This window comes from Plasmodium coatneyi, chromosome 8, assembly GCF_001680005.1.
Source record: "Plasmodium coatneyi strain Hackeri chromosome 8, complete sequence".
Classification (NCBI taxonomy): Eukaryota; Apicomplexa; class Aconoidasida; order Haemosporida; family Plasmodiidae; genus Plasmodium; species Plasmodium coatneyi.
The window spans coordinates 175,526-191,965 of NC_033563.1; the positions used below are offsets into that span (position 1 = coordinate 175,526).

At 40.7% G+C, this 16,440-nt stretch overlaps 3 protein-coding genes across 3 annotated transcripts; all 3 read right to left on the reverse strand.

Moving 5' to 3' along the window:
- Positions 1–2,255: 2,255 nt before the first annotated feature.
- PCOAH_00019560 (Exportin 1) lies at positions 2,256–6,308 on the reverse strand (the record flags this gene model as incomplete). The annotated part of the gene is made up of 3 exons (XM_020058765.1): positions 2,256–2,333; positions 2,493–2,585; positions 2,739–6,308. The coding sequence occupies 3 exons, from the start codon at positions 6,306–6,308 to the stop codon at positions 2,256–2,258; spliced, it is 3,741 nt and encodes a 1,246-aa protein (XP_019914435.1).
- Positions 6,309–9,265: 2,957 nt separating this feature from the next.
- PCOAH_00019570 (Uncharacterized protein) lies at positions 9,266–11,605 on the reverse strand (the record flags this gene model as incomplete). Its single annotated transcript, XM_020058766.1, has 1 exon — positions 9,266–11,605. The coding sequence occupies one exon, from the start codon at positions 11,603–11,605 to the stop codon at positions 9,266–9,268; it is 2,340 nt and encodes a 779-aa protein (XP_019914315.1).
- Positions 11,606–13,029: 1,424 nt separating this feature from the next.
- PCOAH_00019580 (Uncharacterized protein) lies at positions 13,030–16,440 on the reverse strand (the record flags this gene model as incomplete). Its single annotated transcript, XM_020058767.1, has 1 exon — positions 13,030–16,440. The coding sequence occupies one exon, from the start codon at positions 16,438–16,440 to the stop codon at positions 13,030–13,032; it is 3,411 nt and encodes a 1,136-aa protein (XP_019914568.1).

The following is a 16,440-nucleotide window of genomic DNA, read 5'->3' on the forward strand; positions in this document are numbered from 1 at the left end:
GTGAAAACAGCGCGCTGACCGTTTTATTCCCTACTGAAAAAGAATTTCATGGCAATTAAATCCTTTCAAGAAAAACTTATTACCAAGGGTAAATATAAACAATATGTACAAATGGGATAGACTACTATCCACGCACTTGCGAATCCGACCATGCTGTGTTTGGAGCCTGATGATTTAACATTATCGTCAACTGGGTTATTAATTTCTGAACTCGAAAGGGGCGTAAAAATGGGCGTAAAGTTAAGCGGACGATGGGTTAAATGTTGTTCGTCCGTATTGGTACGGGCGTGGGCATTTGCGAAAAAGCGAACATACAATTCTTGGTGGGCGGGTATGCCTACCGCAGGTCATTCCATATAAATATTTATAAAAATACGCATAAATATATGTATATGTTACACGCTTATATTCGCGTGCAGGCACGTACATTTCTGCGGCGCTGCGAAAGGGAAGAAAGTCCAACGGCCAAAGGGGCGTTCGTCGATGGGCACAAAAATGGAAAAAAAAAAAGGAAAGAACGCCAAACAAAACTGCAAACAAAAATACATATAACGATGAATAAATAGCAATAAAAAAGAAAAACGTTACATATATATGCAACGAATAGCTTAACGGAGCGGCCATAAAAATAATAAGCGCGCGTTAAAAAAAAGCGCAACAATTTTGAAAAAGGAACCGCGCAATATATGGAACGAAGCCAAAAATCCGTTCTCGCGTGGGAAAAATTGAAAAGGGAAAATTTTCATCACGCCCATGCCGATGAATGGAACGCTAGTGGAAAGTAGAAAATGGCATGTCCACAAACGCGTGTCCCAAGGTACATTACTATAATATGGAATGTCTGTATACATAGCCCGCGTGAACATTTTAAAGGTCCGCTTACCACTCCTCGCCAAACTGTATTTCCCATGAAAGGGGACAAGTTTCATCCCCGAGTAGGAACACAAAAAAGGGGTGCCAAAAAAAAGGATTGACCCATGTACAAACATGGAAGCGCTAAAAGGGAAGCCCTTTTACATTTTAAACTTTCATCCCATTTCAACGCGGTCCTTTATTTTTACCACATGACACGCTACGTACGATAATGTAAATGTTAGGGTAAATGAATGTAACTGCGTTCTCTATATGTGGTGACTCACTTTTATGCCACTTCGTCACAAATATATGTACACTGTGAAAGGGTAAGGCAATTTATCCCCCCCTAATTTTTACCCTCCATAACGGTCTACATATATCACCCCCTTGGCATCCCGAACAACGAGCGAAAAAGCACCTCCCCGATGGGAACCCCAACTGGACAGGCCCTTCAAAAGTTCAAAAATAAATTAACCTTCAAGGAAAGCTTTTTTCCACTGTTGTATGTTCATATTTAAAAAGTATAAAACAATTGACCATTCAAATTATAGGTATTTGTCTGGGTGAATTTTTTTGAAATTTTAAAATGATACATATCATTATTAAGGAAGGTGTAGTGGTGAGCATAATGTGGATACAACATAGGAGGGGAGGAACGTAAAACAGATGGATGTGCACAAATGCCTTACGACATGCACATAAGATACGTCCTACGACACATGCGTAAATGTGTCATATGGTACAGCTTACACGCTCGTGGGGGTGTAAATGCTTAAATGAATATATACATATATGCACATATGTATGTACGTATATATAGGTAAAGGTGCACATGTAGATATGCACACATAATGTTTGTATATATGGGCAGCCCCCCCTGAGTGGCACTCATAGAGCACAGCTACGGGGCACTTCCTACCCTGGGGGGGGTTTAGTAAACAACAATGCAATGGCATAAAAACGATAAACGGTCGCCCGTTACTTATCATTTGCTACGCACACAGCACAGAGTTGGCGTGCTTACACGCGTGCGTGCACATTTGCACACGTACACGTGTATGTACACATATGCATACAAATACATACAGATGTATTTGTGCGTGTGCACATTCAGAACCACCGAAAAAGGGAAACCCATTTTTGTTAAAAAAAAAAGGAAATTTTATTCAAAAAAATGGAAACAATGTGTGGATTAAAGGGAGAGAATGGGCTGATCAAACAGTCATTAGAAGGGGTTCACATGTGAGGGGGAGACCTACTAAGGTGTGCTATAATATGCTACGATATTGGGAGATGTCCTAAGGTGGAGTATATTATACAGAGGGATACACCAAATTGAGCCTACACTAATATGATAAGAAAATGAGCGACAAAATGGGGAGTCTTCTTCACTTCTTTCCCTATTCCACATTTATACACTCGTCATCCACGTCGATCGCTGAAAAGCTCGGCACGTCTTCCTTCATTAATCCTCTCAACTGGGAAATACGCAAAGGAAAAAAAAAAAAAATAAAATAATAAAAAAAAAAAACCAAATACGTGTATACCGTTTTTTTATTTAAAATTGCAACGATCATTCTCCAACAGAAAATGCACACACTGAACCGTTCACAGGTGAAGGGCTCATTTCTATTTACCTTTATAAGTTTGTTATCTTCTGCCATTTTAGCTCTCTGCAGCGCTTCCTGTCGGTCGGCCTCGTACAGCTCATCTTGGTTGGTCGAAAATTCCTAAAAGGGGCAGAGGTAGGACAAATGGTGGTGATCGTAATGGTGGTGTAGTGTTTATGGTGTGAATGGTATAACGGTGTGCCGCCAAACAAAACGGTGCAAATTATCCACAAATGCACCACACGCGATGAACGCGATGAACGCAGTGCCCACCTTTAACGATATCAAGAGATCCCGCACGAAGGACCTAAACGCCGAGGGGGACTCCACGCAAAAGTTAAACAAGTCCACGGAAAATGTCTCAATCTGCTTCTGGTTCAGATTCTCAAAGGACTGCGTGAGGAACGTCTGCACGTGCTTCACTATGTGCGCTTTGGTAATCTCTGCATCGGGAATGTTCACCACCTCAAATTCTAAAAGGCGTAACAAATTCATAAGGATAATGGTCTGGTAATGGAACCCTGACTTGTGAAACGAATCGGTTAATGTTTTAAAAACTTCGTTCAAAATGATGTAGTAAAACGCTTTACAAAATTCTTCCAAGTATTCCTTCTTCTTTATAATAATGTTATGTAAAAACTGGTGCGTTATCCTCAATCCGTGGTCCGCAACGGAGGGATGCTCATGCTTAATTGCCCACAAAAGGGACTGAATGAAGGTATTGAATATTTCCGAATCTAGGGTGAACAAATAATCGAAACAATGTCTAACGCAGGCATCTAAAAAGTTGTAAAATTTTTCCCGATGTTCCGGATACGATGAAAAATCATTCTTTATCATGTCAATGGTTGGCAATAACACGTAGTTTAACACGGTGGGCAAAATTGGACAAGTGACATTTTCAATTTTTTTAAAAACTGTCGACAGAAGAGAAAACACTTCAGCATCCTTTATGTGGGGATTGCTATCTCGGTAATCTACCAAAATGGTTTCCAGTAGCACGTTTAATATGTTACTGGTCATTTGGAAGTTAATTTGCTTGGCTTCCTCCACTGTTGGGAGATGTACATCCATCGATTCGTCGATTTCATTTTTCATTTTTTTCTGTTCCCTTTTTAACAACTCCGCTTCTAATTCTTGTATGTTATAGCAACTCCTCTCAATGGTCGTTTCTATCAAATGTAGGAATTCTCTCTTCATTAAAAATAAATTTCTAAACTGAGCATGTCTTATGCGTTTCGTCCCATTTGTCTCCACTTCCATATTTATAAACTTGCTATACACCTGATAAATTTTTAAAAAATCCAGAAAAACTAAGTTTAACTGCTCGTAGTAAAAATAGGACAACGCGTAGGCCAATCTGCAGTTAACCCTCACAAAGGTGATAATCAGTTTGGAGTTCTCATATGTGCACAGGTGTTCCAAATCCTTCATGTCATTGATGGCATTCCCATTAGCACCATTACTGTTTAAGACGCTCGGGTCATTCATATCCTTAATCCCGTTATTCGCATAAATTAGCGAATTCCACAGATTCATCAATTTGCTCATCAGAATTTTTATACTCTCCTGCTTCTCCTCATAGGGAAAGCAAGAAATAACGTGCGCGATCGCTTCATAAAGTAGCAGGTTCAATTTTTCTGGCAACTTATGCATTATATTATTGTGAAATTTAATGAATGTACTAAAAAAAGACTCATTATTATCATTCGTATGGTTATTCTTCGCTATAACATTTTTGCATTGCTTGCAAATTTTCAAAATGGTTTCCGCTGCCATGTCTTGTACTTTTTCATTCTCTGCAAATTCGAACAACTTTTTCATCACCGTTTTTAGGAATCTCCAGTGGAGCTTCAAAAATCGATGGTACTGACTTACAATGTACATAACGCAGGAGGCCAAAATGGCCCTATTCTCTTCCCCATTTTTAACCTCTATCATGTGTAAGTATATCCTCAGGATATACATTAAGAAGTCTTGCTCCTTTTTCAGAGTCATACACATGGAGATAGAACCGACAGCGTAACTAATTCGATTCGTTTTTGTGCTGTTCCACACTTCATTTTTGTTAGTATTCTTTAGCGACTTTTCCGATTCTTTGTTTAGCAACTCCACGATCAGTTCCATGGTTTTTTCAGACCCTAGGTAAGTCAGATACACCAGGGTCGTCTTCATCGTGTTGTATAAAGCAATTTCCGTGGTGTCCGGTTCAAAATCTCGAACCACTTCCCCGGTCTCATTGTCATACGAAATGTAAATTTCCTGCGGTTTCGCCATTTTCTCAATAACGGTCTTCCTTATATCGTTCAGAATAAATTCATAGAGCTTAATGCGTGGGCACATTTTTTTGATATCCCCTGGGGTTAAATCTATTTTATCCAAAATGGATGAATATTCATTAATGTTTATGATGCTGCCTCCTCCTGTAACCGCGTTATTTCCAATAAGACTGGACTGATAATTCATCGTAGCGAAGCTGTACGCCTTCCTATTCCCTAGGGAGGACGTCTCCATATTCATTGACATGTTCATGGAAGATGTGCCAAGCGAATTCTTCATGTCGTTGGATGAACTCGGTGCACCTGGTACGTTTGCTCCGCCCTTACCTTTCAAGTTATGTTCCTGTTCCAACCTCGTGATCAACTCCCTAATCAGCTGTTCCGTGAAGACGTTATAATAATCTATGATGATTAGGAAAACCTCCTCCATGTTACTATTGGCTAGCATGTTTAAAAACTTAAAAACGATATTCACGTCATTTGTGTTGTTGTTCTTTTCGACAATCTTCTCTCGGTAATTTCGCAAAAAGCTTGTAATGCATATGCTCAACTGCAAGAAGTATTGCTCCCAGAATATTTTTAACTCTGGAGGAATATTCTTCATTTCATTCGCATTCGGTAACAACTTAATCTTCGACACGAGCTTGGACCACAGGTTTATAAACACGTTGTCAAAATAAATGATATTCTTCTCGTCAATTTTTAGCATCACTATTTCTTGTATACATTTTACACACTCAATTTTGTAAGAAATGTCGTCCCAAAAGTGGTCAAAAAGAAGGTCTATAATCTGTATGTTCGTATCATTAAATTTGTACTTATCAAAAATATACGTTAATGGGATCCATTTAAAAAAGTTCGACAAACAGTTTAACGTTTGCTTAATTAGTGACGTGTTTGTGCTCCTCTTGTTATATACATTCGCCTCCAAAATGTACAAACATAGGTTGTACACCTCCTGGAACTGGCTAGCATATTCGTTTCTTAATTTTTCCTTCTTCTTCTTTACTAACGTTTCATTTCCAAATTCGAATACCTCTTCACTTAACATGTTTAACAACTTCATGTTATTTTCACATACATTCTGATTTAGCTTTGCTGAATTTACAATATCTGGAATAAAACTCGACCACGAATCGGGCCACTCCTTCTTTACTATCTGGATTAACGTCTCGTCCAACTTGTTTAGTAAATGTCTGTCCACCCCTACTGTTGTCCCCTCTGTCGATAAGGTTATCGTGTAACATGCTATGAAATTTTTCATGCCCTCCCTCTCCTCTGCAGGTAGTATATTCCATTTGTTGTTTATACACTCTTCCAATATTTGGAGGCCATAAAATTTCGTGTTTACATTTTCGCTGTGTTCTAAAATGATGGATACCGATCTCCACGAATTATCCAACATCTTAAACTGGTTCAACAGATTCTGCGCGAAGTCCCTCCTGTTCTTATCCTTTGTGTCTAACAGAGCCTCCACCACATTGTCTAGCAGCTTCAATTTCTCTGCATCAAACGGCTGATTCTTATCTAACAGCGACAGCGGGTTGAAAGATTCATTTTCCATTTTTATAATTTATATATTTTTGCTTTTTGTTCTTTTCTCGATGGTGTAGATCTGCCTAGGTCAGCTTCTCCTTCACCTGTGTCACCTTGTGGTGATTTCCTCGACGTGTCTTCTTTTATTATGTTACGCTCCGCGTGTAGATGCCTCCACATGCAGTACCGCTTCCTTACAATACTGTGTTCCTCCCCCCGGGGTTACACTTCACTTTTTTAAAAAATCGAAATAACACATAAACAATAGGGTGGAAGGGCCAGATAAATATGCAGACAGTCCTCCTATAATAGATGACCTGGGGGTAGGTTCAATCTTGAAGTTCCTTTCTGGTCCCTCTCCCTGCTAGAACTGATTTGAAGTGCCTTTTTACACTTCTTCCCTCGTTAAAAAAATGCCTTTATCGTAGAAACGAACACAAGGGGGCACATTTGTTACACGCACTTATATATACGTGCAAACGATCGTGGTCATCCAAGGGCACGCCTTTCTGAAGATCCTTTAGAAGAGCTTCACTCCTGTTATTCTGCAGTTGGCGCAAACTATGCTGTGGTGACAACTTGCAGGGGAAAAGCCACAAAATGGGGATATGGCGAAATGGAAAAATGGTGAAGAGCGTAAATTCACAAATAAGTGAGAAGTTCCTTACTCATGCCCACACGAAAAGGCTCACTGTGATAAACGCTTCGTACGATTACACCAGTGGGCGATGTTTTATAACGAACAAAGGAAGGCACATACAAACAAGGCAGCGCCAGATTCTCTTCAACTGTTTCAGTTTGTCATTTGCACTTCACATATGGAGGTTGGGTCGCCAAGTACACATGAACACAGGGGGGTACACACAATAATGTATATTTCTTTATGTGCGAAGTTTCTGTATAAGGCATTTATACATCCGCTACGCAGTGGGGAAGGAGTACGTCCTTACACGCATAATGCAAACAAGCGCTTGTGAGGGCTTTTCCCCAATGCAGGCTTACTCAGTGCTGCCTTATGCAATGCATCCTTTCGCAGCTGATACGTTCATACACTCTCCCCATATGCGTTCACAAAGGGGGGGTGCGCGCTGAGGGGAAATTTACGCTTATATAATCGTGAAACCCGTTTGCCAAAAAAAGTTATGTGCGTGTATATGCTGAAATTTCACGATCATAAATATTCCCATGTAAAGGGGGGGCTTAAAACTAACGAACAAACGGGCGTTCTTACATGTAAGGTGTTTACATATACATGTACATTTCCCTCTCTTCAATGAGTGGGAACTCTCGAGGCGAAAAATTATGTACATAAAAAAGGTTGGCTTGGTGAAAGCTCAATTTTGTCAGCGCATACGCGTTCTTATTCTTGTAAACTTTAATATGCGCTATTTTGCGTTACTTAAACTTCCTATTTCATACTTCGACAAAATGTGCTTTAAAAAAAGAAAAAAAGAAAAAGGAAAAAAAGAATGCTTTCCAAAAATGGCGTAAAATATGAAAGGTCCATACACAGGGTAAAAAAGAAAAAATGGGAAAAGGGGTAAAAGAAAAAAATGGGTACAAATAATGGCGACCATATATATATTAAAATTGTGCGTGCAAGTACGCAGAAATGTAAGCGTACTTCTGCCTTTGCGTAGGAAAACGCTCATACCATGTACATACTCGTGGTACATATCCACAGGCGCATACAAGTATGCACTTGCTTCTATTCCCACCGGGGCGTTCTCGCTTGCTCATTTTTGCCTGTAATCAGGCCTTCCCTGGGGGGCTCATGTATATCCGTTTTGACATTTTTGCAGCCGCACCTTGAGGAGCGTTGCGGGGGCTAAACCGTAGGCATATAAAAATATATGTACATAATTCATGTGCGTATCTTTCCCCGCCGCGTTTTCGCCCCGTATTCCTTTTGCACACGCCTACCTATATAGCTGTATGCATCCTATACGCGCTCAAGTTCGCATATGCTCACGTATTCGTGCGTATGCTCTCCGATTTCAGGCGTTTCACTTTTATACCACCACTTTGCGCTATAATTTTTCGCGCGCAAAAATGAGGCACAGGTTTTCACATGAAGGGAATATTTTTCCCCGAATGGAGGCACAAGTACGTATATAAAAATATTCCCACAAAAGGCGTTTACAGAAAATGCGCTTAAGCAAAATGTACGCATCTTACCGGCTACTTGCCCCTGGGTCCTTTTTTTTTTCCCTCACCCCTTTCTCACGTGCGAGGCCCTATTTGAGGAATACCGGGGAAGGCACAAGCGTGCCAACAGTTCTGCCAGCAATTTTTTTTGTTTTCACGTATTAAGGGAAAATTGCAGATGCCCCCTCAATTGACATGAAAAAATTGGCATATCATTCATATGTAAGGGACCCTACCTATTTTGTGAGAATCCAATTTGGGTAACCAAAAAAAAAAGGTGTGCAATTTTTCGAGGCGTACATTCATTTTTCTTCACTTACTTTCACGGGATGGACAACTTTTTTTTTTGTAGTAGTCTTGTGGGGTAACCTCGAAAGGTGCTCATTTCTTTAACCCATGGGACCCTCCTAGTATTTTTAGGTTCGGTTCATTTGTTCACCCCACCGCTGTGTGCTGCACGTCGAACGTACCTTCAATGACGACAGCATTTTACTTGCTCCAACAACTACACGATCATAATGGAGAAAAACCCACCAGTTTGTCATCCTTTCCTGCAGAGTAGGGCGTGATACTAACCCCTTTTTGTTAATTAAAATGTGTCCATTTGTTATTAAAAAAAGACTAACAAATATGCGCGATGTGTAGGTGATTCCCCCATATGCACGCACAAAATTGGTAGAGAGAAATCGCCCTAATGGGGAAGCAGGGCAGTCAAATTGAAGGGAAAAAAAAAAAAAAAAAAAAACTCCATACAAGTTATAGTGCAAAAGAAGGAGGAAATGCAAGGTACTCAATTGGTACTAAACCACATGCCGGCCTGCACTGTACACCCCCCGCTCAATAGTACGCCTCCTCATCAAAACCAATCCCGCAATCGTTAAACGTTTTCAGGAAGACCTCACTTGTGATGTTCCCATCGGTGGACGCTTCGGACGCCATGTCGATAACCATCAGCAAGTTCTTAATGGAGATACTTTTGATCACATTCGCCGAAAGCACTTGCTCTATTTCTCCTGCAGGAAAATCGTGGCAATTCTCATTCCGGTTCTGCAAAACGTTCCTTACCGCGGTGGAAGAATGTAACAAGGGCACTTCTATATTCACAAAAAAGTTTTTAACCAACCCGACGTCCTTCATAAATTGATATTCCGACGTGGTGCATATGATTAGAATTTTCTGGTTTTCCTTTTTGGGTTTCTTCTTAATTAAAACCATTATTGCTTGCAAAACGGGGTTGCTAAATCTAGGCCCAATTCGCGTATAATCGATAAGCCTCTCTATGTTATCCAAAATGACTAACGAAAGAGGAGTTTTATACGCGTCTTCGAAAATCTTATTTATATAATTTATCCTACTAATTTCGGAATAACCAATTAAATTTTCCGGGGTGATAAATTTTGTGAAATGAAAATTAGCACTCTTAGCAAGGTACGCTGCGATGGTAGTTTTTCCTGTCCCATTTTCTCCATATAAGAGGACACTTAACAAATTTGTGTTTGCGTTTTCTACAATCTGCTTAATTAGCAACTTGCATGTGTTCTCAATATTTTCATACTGTTCCCCATAATTGATAATACCATTGGATAATAACCCGTCAATGACGTCTTCTTCCGCCCCAAAGGCTGGCTTGGTCTCTTTCAATGCCTTGTCAAAATCCTTCTTCGTTATCATTATATCATCTGCATTGATTGGCTTCGTTAGGTCGTTAAAATTTATGTGTCTTTCAAAAGCATACGATACGGTGTTTCTTACTAGCCCTTCAATTTCTGCACCAGAAAAGTTGGGCGTCTTTTCAGCCAACTCCACGATGTCTACATCTGCACTAAGCTTATTGCTCTTTCTCATGCTCTTCGTGTGAATATTCAAAATTTGGATCCTCCCCTCTTTATTCGGGAGGGAAATTTCTATGTGCAGTTCAAACCTCCCTGGTCTCAACAGAGCATCATCTATTAAATCAATTCTGTTGGTCATCCCGATCAGCAGAATATTATTCAAACTGTTTACCCCATCTATTTTGGAGAGTAGCTGATTCACTATACTGTCGTTTACACCAGTACCACTCGAAGCAGCACTACCTCTCCGTCGACAAATAGCATCAATCTCATCTAAAATGATAATGTGTAGTTGTGAATTTTCACCACTCTGCTTATATTCCAATTCTGCATCCTTAAATAGGTTCCTAATATTTTCCTCAGACTGTCCTACATATTTATTTAATATTTCGGGACCATTAATAATTTTTGGCTCCCTAGCATTCAGCGTTTTTCCTATCTGTCTAGCTATTAAAGTTTTGCCTGTCCCGGGGGGACCATACAGAATGAGTCCCTTCACATGCTTAATCCCCAGCTGCTTAATTATATAATTGGGGTAAATCCTACTAGCAAAGGTTCGTCTAAATATGGTCTTAAATTCTTCGTCAAGTGCTCCTATCCCTAACTCCTCAAAATTGAAGTTACTCTTTATGATATTCTTTTTTAACACCTTCTTAGATTCAATAAATAATTTGCCATCACTCATGCTGGTGAATATACATTCGGTGTTTTCGAACAGAATGCCCCTATCGTGTGTGCCAGTTTGTGTATACATACTGGTACTACCCATAGGGGTGCTATTCCCCAACTTGAAAAACGAACTCGCACTGCTTCCGCTGGTAGGGGTGCCCCTGTTTAGCCTCTTCATCTCCTCAAACTGCGCCGCCTTCAAATCCTTTATAACGCACTTCATCAAAATGTCGTTACATTTCAGGGCTAGTATTTGCCCTTTCGTCAGTACATGGTTGATAAAGTACTTTTTAAAAACGCCTTCCAAAACATCGTCCTCCATTTCGATCAACCGATCAGGCTTCACAAATAGGGTAACCTCCACATCGATGCTATCAATAGGGATGAAATGGATGAGGTCTCTTTTGCTTTCCTTATCGAGAACATTCAACTGAACGACTTCCTTCAATTGGATTCTTGAGAATTCCCTTTGGCACGTATTCAACGCTATTTCGTCCTTCCCGATATTTCCATCCCCCTTTAGTATCAAAACTGTGTTCCCTACTTCTGCGTATAATTCGCTGCTTTTCGAACTCCTCTTCAGACTGTTATACAAACTCGAGTTGATGAAACCATAGTTCGTCAGTGCCAGTTCCTGCGATTGCAGTTTGCAGCAGTACAGATTTGCACTCGCCATTTTTCTGTCACTATATATAACTATGCTTTATTTGGTACTTCCCTGTCTGTTGTGGCAACTTTGTATCCCTTCAGCTGGGCAGTGGGCTACCGCTTCTACGCTGTTTCCCCCTTTTCTCAGCTGAGAACAATCGCCAAGGGGGTTACAGGTTTATAAAATGAAGAGCGGTTACCTCAATCGTCACACCTTCTCTGCGTAGATATGCTTGTAAGTACACTGCCTCATGGATATCTTCTCACGGGAGCAAGTAAAATTGGGATTCCCCTACCTTTGGAGAATCTCTTCCGCTCGCCTCGACAATGTACCCCGCCCTTCTCGTATGCCTTCCTCTGCTAAACAATCGAACAGGATTACAAAAAAAAAAAACAGTTAACCACCAATCGCGGAAATGACGCAACGAAACAGGCATCAATTCTCCCCAACGGTGCCACTTCGCAGGTGCATATTAATGTATGTACCTTGGGGGGGCTCAACTCAGTCATAATCCGTGCAGCTATACATAGTAACAATTCACAAAGTAGGAGTAAATTTTTTTTTTCCTTTGTAGCCTCTTCCAGCGTTTCATTCTTTCCCCACCTTGACCCTCTAAAAGGGGAGAATTACCTTCACTTCGTCAATTTCGACTATGTGGTTCCCCTTCTCTGTTGAAATGTGCTTGTTCGTCTGGGGGAATCCCATCCAAGGCCTCATTTTTTAATGGCGATTATTTCCCCCTCCCGTGCGCAGAACAATTTCCACTTACCAAACAGTCACCGCTATATTTACTTGGTGACGCAAAACTATACCGTCGCGGGTTATCTGTAAGTGTGCTTGGCAGCGTGGAATAAATATCTTCTTCGTGCCGTGAACTGCACAAACGCAACGCGCGAGCATTTTTTTTTTTTTTTCTTTTTACAATCGTGAGCCCATTTGACTGGGCCAAGTTGATGAAAACTGCATACGAAACAAACGCGATGTGCACTGTATTGTGCGCAAATCTGTCCGGCAAAAAAAGGGGCTCCCCTGAAGGTATACACACATTGAGCACGGCTGAAAATTGCCATCCTGCAACAGCCTTTAATTTTTTCCCGCGAAAATGGACAAAAAAAAAATATATATACGCAAAGACGAAACATCACAAAGACGGGAAACAAATATTAGCAAAACTTTGTGCATATGCAAAAGGGTAAAATGAGTGAGACGCATACAACGGTTAATTCTGCAACAGCACAATGTGTTTGTCACCATCGGTTTACCAACACTGGGACAGTCATACCCATCTGGACTTATGCTGAACTTCTTTTTTTTTTTCCCCCTTTTGTCCTTCGAAACGTGCAAGTATGCATGTTTGCCAATTTATGCGCACCAAAAGGGAGGGGAGGTGTAGTAGTAGTAGTCATGATGAGGAATGTCCTACCAAAGTACGCTGCAAACCATAGGAGAGATCAACAAGTTGGGCCCCCCTCAGTGGGACTCCCCATTTGGGGGGCATCCATCATGTCAACCCCCTTCCTCGTAACCACATCATAATAAAATAAATACTCATTAATCATGTCTTCCATGTACCTGGGGGCAAGCTGTGTGCCGGCAACAAACGTATCAACAGTAGAAAGCAAATCGAAGTCTTGAAACCAGAAGGGTAGATAAATGATGAGCCTCATATTATCTATTAGCTTTACATATGCTGTTAACAGACACGTGAAATTCTCGCTCAGGGGAACTAACTGGACATTATTCTCCCTCAGATACTCCTCCCTAATGAAAGGATTTTCATTTTTAAAATTTTCATTTATGTGTAACCGATCGATGTAATAATCCACCCTGTTGCGTTGCACATTGTCTTCACGTGTCTGCCCCATTTGGTAGCTCCCTACGAACTCCCCATGATTTCCCCCCCGTTTGCGCTTACTTCGGGATGCACTACTGGCCGCATTCACATCCTTACAAAGGCATATGACATTGTTAAAGAAGAACCTGCTGGCATTGAAGTACCCATGGGGGAACAAGTTAAAGTAGTACCTATTAAAAAGTAGGCTGCTCAACTTAATATTCTTTAAATTAAAAATGGCACAGTTGAACAGTGGTCCGTTGCGCTGAACGGTTTTATAAATCTGGGTAGAACACTCCTTCGTCATCAAATTGGTTTGTTCTCCTTTGCATTCACTCATGGTGTGCTTAATTTTGTCATGACATGCTTTTTCCACGGGTTTATCATTTGTAGGTAGCACCTTCCCAGTTAGAAGACCCTCATCCATAGCGGCTGTTTTGTCTGAGCGGGGTTCCCCTTCCTGGTTTAACGTTGGTTGCTCCTTCATTTGGTCAGCACTTGCTCTGCGATGTGAATTGCCATAGTGATCCCTCAAGGTGCTACCAAACGATGAGCTGTAGGAATAAAAAATGATCTTCTTAAACTTGTAAAAAAAGTAACAAAAGATGCGAAACCACCTTAGTCTTCTCGCTTGGATGGAACACTCTTCCGATCTGTGCAACATCCCATGCATATTGTCATGCGATAGAATATTTTCGTAGCTTACAAAATTGATTACCCTCACACAATTCCAACCAAAAAAAAACTTCATTTTTTTTTTCAAATAGTCGTACTTTTCCTCACTTCCGAATTGCATCTCGTAATTTTTAGTACCACTTTGGTTTTCTACCCTTTTCTGTTTCTCCTTACCTTCCACCTCCTTGTTACTGCATATCGAATGGCCATCCCCCTTGAAGTCACTGCTTCCCCGTGGACAGCTATTCACATCCACCTTGTTAACATCCCTGAGGTGCGCTTCGCATTTTCCCTCTTTAAAATTATTACCTGTCCCCTCGCGGCAGAACTTACTATGAATAATATCCTCCCTCTCGAAGGACATATCAAATTTGTGAAATAAAAAATTGTCCTCCTTCAGGTGACTATACTGACTGATAACGTTAAAGAGGGAATGCGGCTCCGAAATTAGGGACACATTTTTATTGTTCAAATTTAGGATGGTATACATGTCGTTTCGTCTACCTAGCTTGATCAGCAGAAAATCATTAAACAGGTAGGAAACCAATTCTTCTCTGCTCAATTTGCTCTTTACATTTTCTTCACATTTTAGTGAATCTATTTGGACGATAAAATTACAATTGCTTAGATAGATATTTAAGTTTAGGAGGAGAAGCCCAATATTTCTGACCCATCCGAAGGTGTTAATCACAACAGGATAGCAGCACTCATCCACTCTATTGGATACTCTTCTCCTTCTCCTTTTCTTCTCAAAGTAAATATTGAATAAGTAAAAGTACAAATGTTCCAGGCAGTTAACGTAATACGGGATATTTTCCTCGATGGAGCATCCTCCAAAAAATATTTTTTTAACACACTTGGCTTTTTTCTCAAAAAAATTATAATTATTTAATGGGCACTTTATTTTATATATGGACAGAAAACCACTTATTCCTATGATCGGCTGTCCTATATCAATATCTACCAGATATACTTCTTCGTGGAAATTTAATAAATTATTTACCAAGTTCATGGTTAGGAGACTCTTTCCCTTCCCCTTGTCTCCCATGATCATAACGCTAAATATGTTGCTCGTGTCTCTCTCTCTTCTATAGTATGGGTAATCAAACTGGTGAATTCTGCTGTTTATTCTGTTCCTTTTGTAAAACTCCCAATGTTCAAATTTCGACCATCTGCCCGATTCGGGCAATTGTGTCATTCGGTGTTCACGTCCGTTGGCATCTGCGTCTGTTACGCCCTCCTCCTGCGGTTCGCACACTTCGTTTTCCACCAGATTATCTTCTTCTTCATGAGCAACGCTGAGGTGGTCCCCTCTCTTGTCATCGTGGGAATCGTCCTGCCTGCCGTCACGGTTGATCTGTATCCAATCATGGCCGCTTCCCTCACCACCTGCCTTTACCAGCATGTCCCGCACCAGGTACTTCTTCCCGATCCGCATATACCGCAGGAACTCCCTCAAAATGTAGGACACCTGATACGTGTCAATATACGGGCTATTATTCTGCTCCGAGTTAGACAAGTTGATCTTCTTCCCACAATTTCTATTCGCGACATGATAAAGAAAATCTTTCTTTTTCTCAAAAGCAATAATGATAGGATACTTTTCCCAAAAATTTTTTCTGCTTATGGTATCCATCATGTGCACACTCGCTAGAGTGCTAATATCATGCCTCTCCGCGTTCACCACGTATTCGTAGAATTCTTTCCTCTTACCATTGTCCCTTTTTAACATATTCAATCCGTATAGATAATTTTGCAATACCTTATTGCTGCACTCGTTCTGGCACCAATTTTTTTCACCTTTGTGGGTACACGTAGAGGAAGCCATATTGGGTTTCCTATTTTGTTCCGAATCAGTTAAATCGCTTCTGCTTTGAATTATTTCCCTATCGATTACCTTCACTTCTTCTCCCCTTTGTGGTGTATACCCTTGGTTAGTGGTCTTTTCTTCCTCCCCGCAACAACGGCAACCTTCATAATCCTTCGCAGAAAAGACAAATCCGTTATTCTCATATTTAACGTTACTCCCATTCAGGGTTACAAATTTGAACAGGGGGTAAAAGTCCGGTATTCGCACATTGGTGTATCTCTCCGATGGTCTCATTACCTGCCCGTTAAATTTCCCCATCCCCTTTAAAAGGCGAAAGCGGAAGTTTCCGCGCAGGAAAATCCACTCGTCATAATTTAACCCCAACAGGTATATCTTCTTTTTGCAAGTTCCTTCATCATCCCCTTTCGTGTGTATGAACGTATATTCGTGACCCTCACTGATCTTCCTTACCGTGTCGTGTGACTCGATTAGGTTGTATTCAAAGTGCAGACGGCACTTCAGATGGCCCTCACAATCGCACAT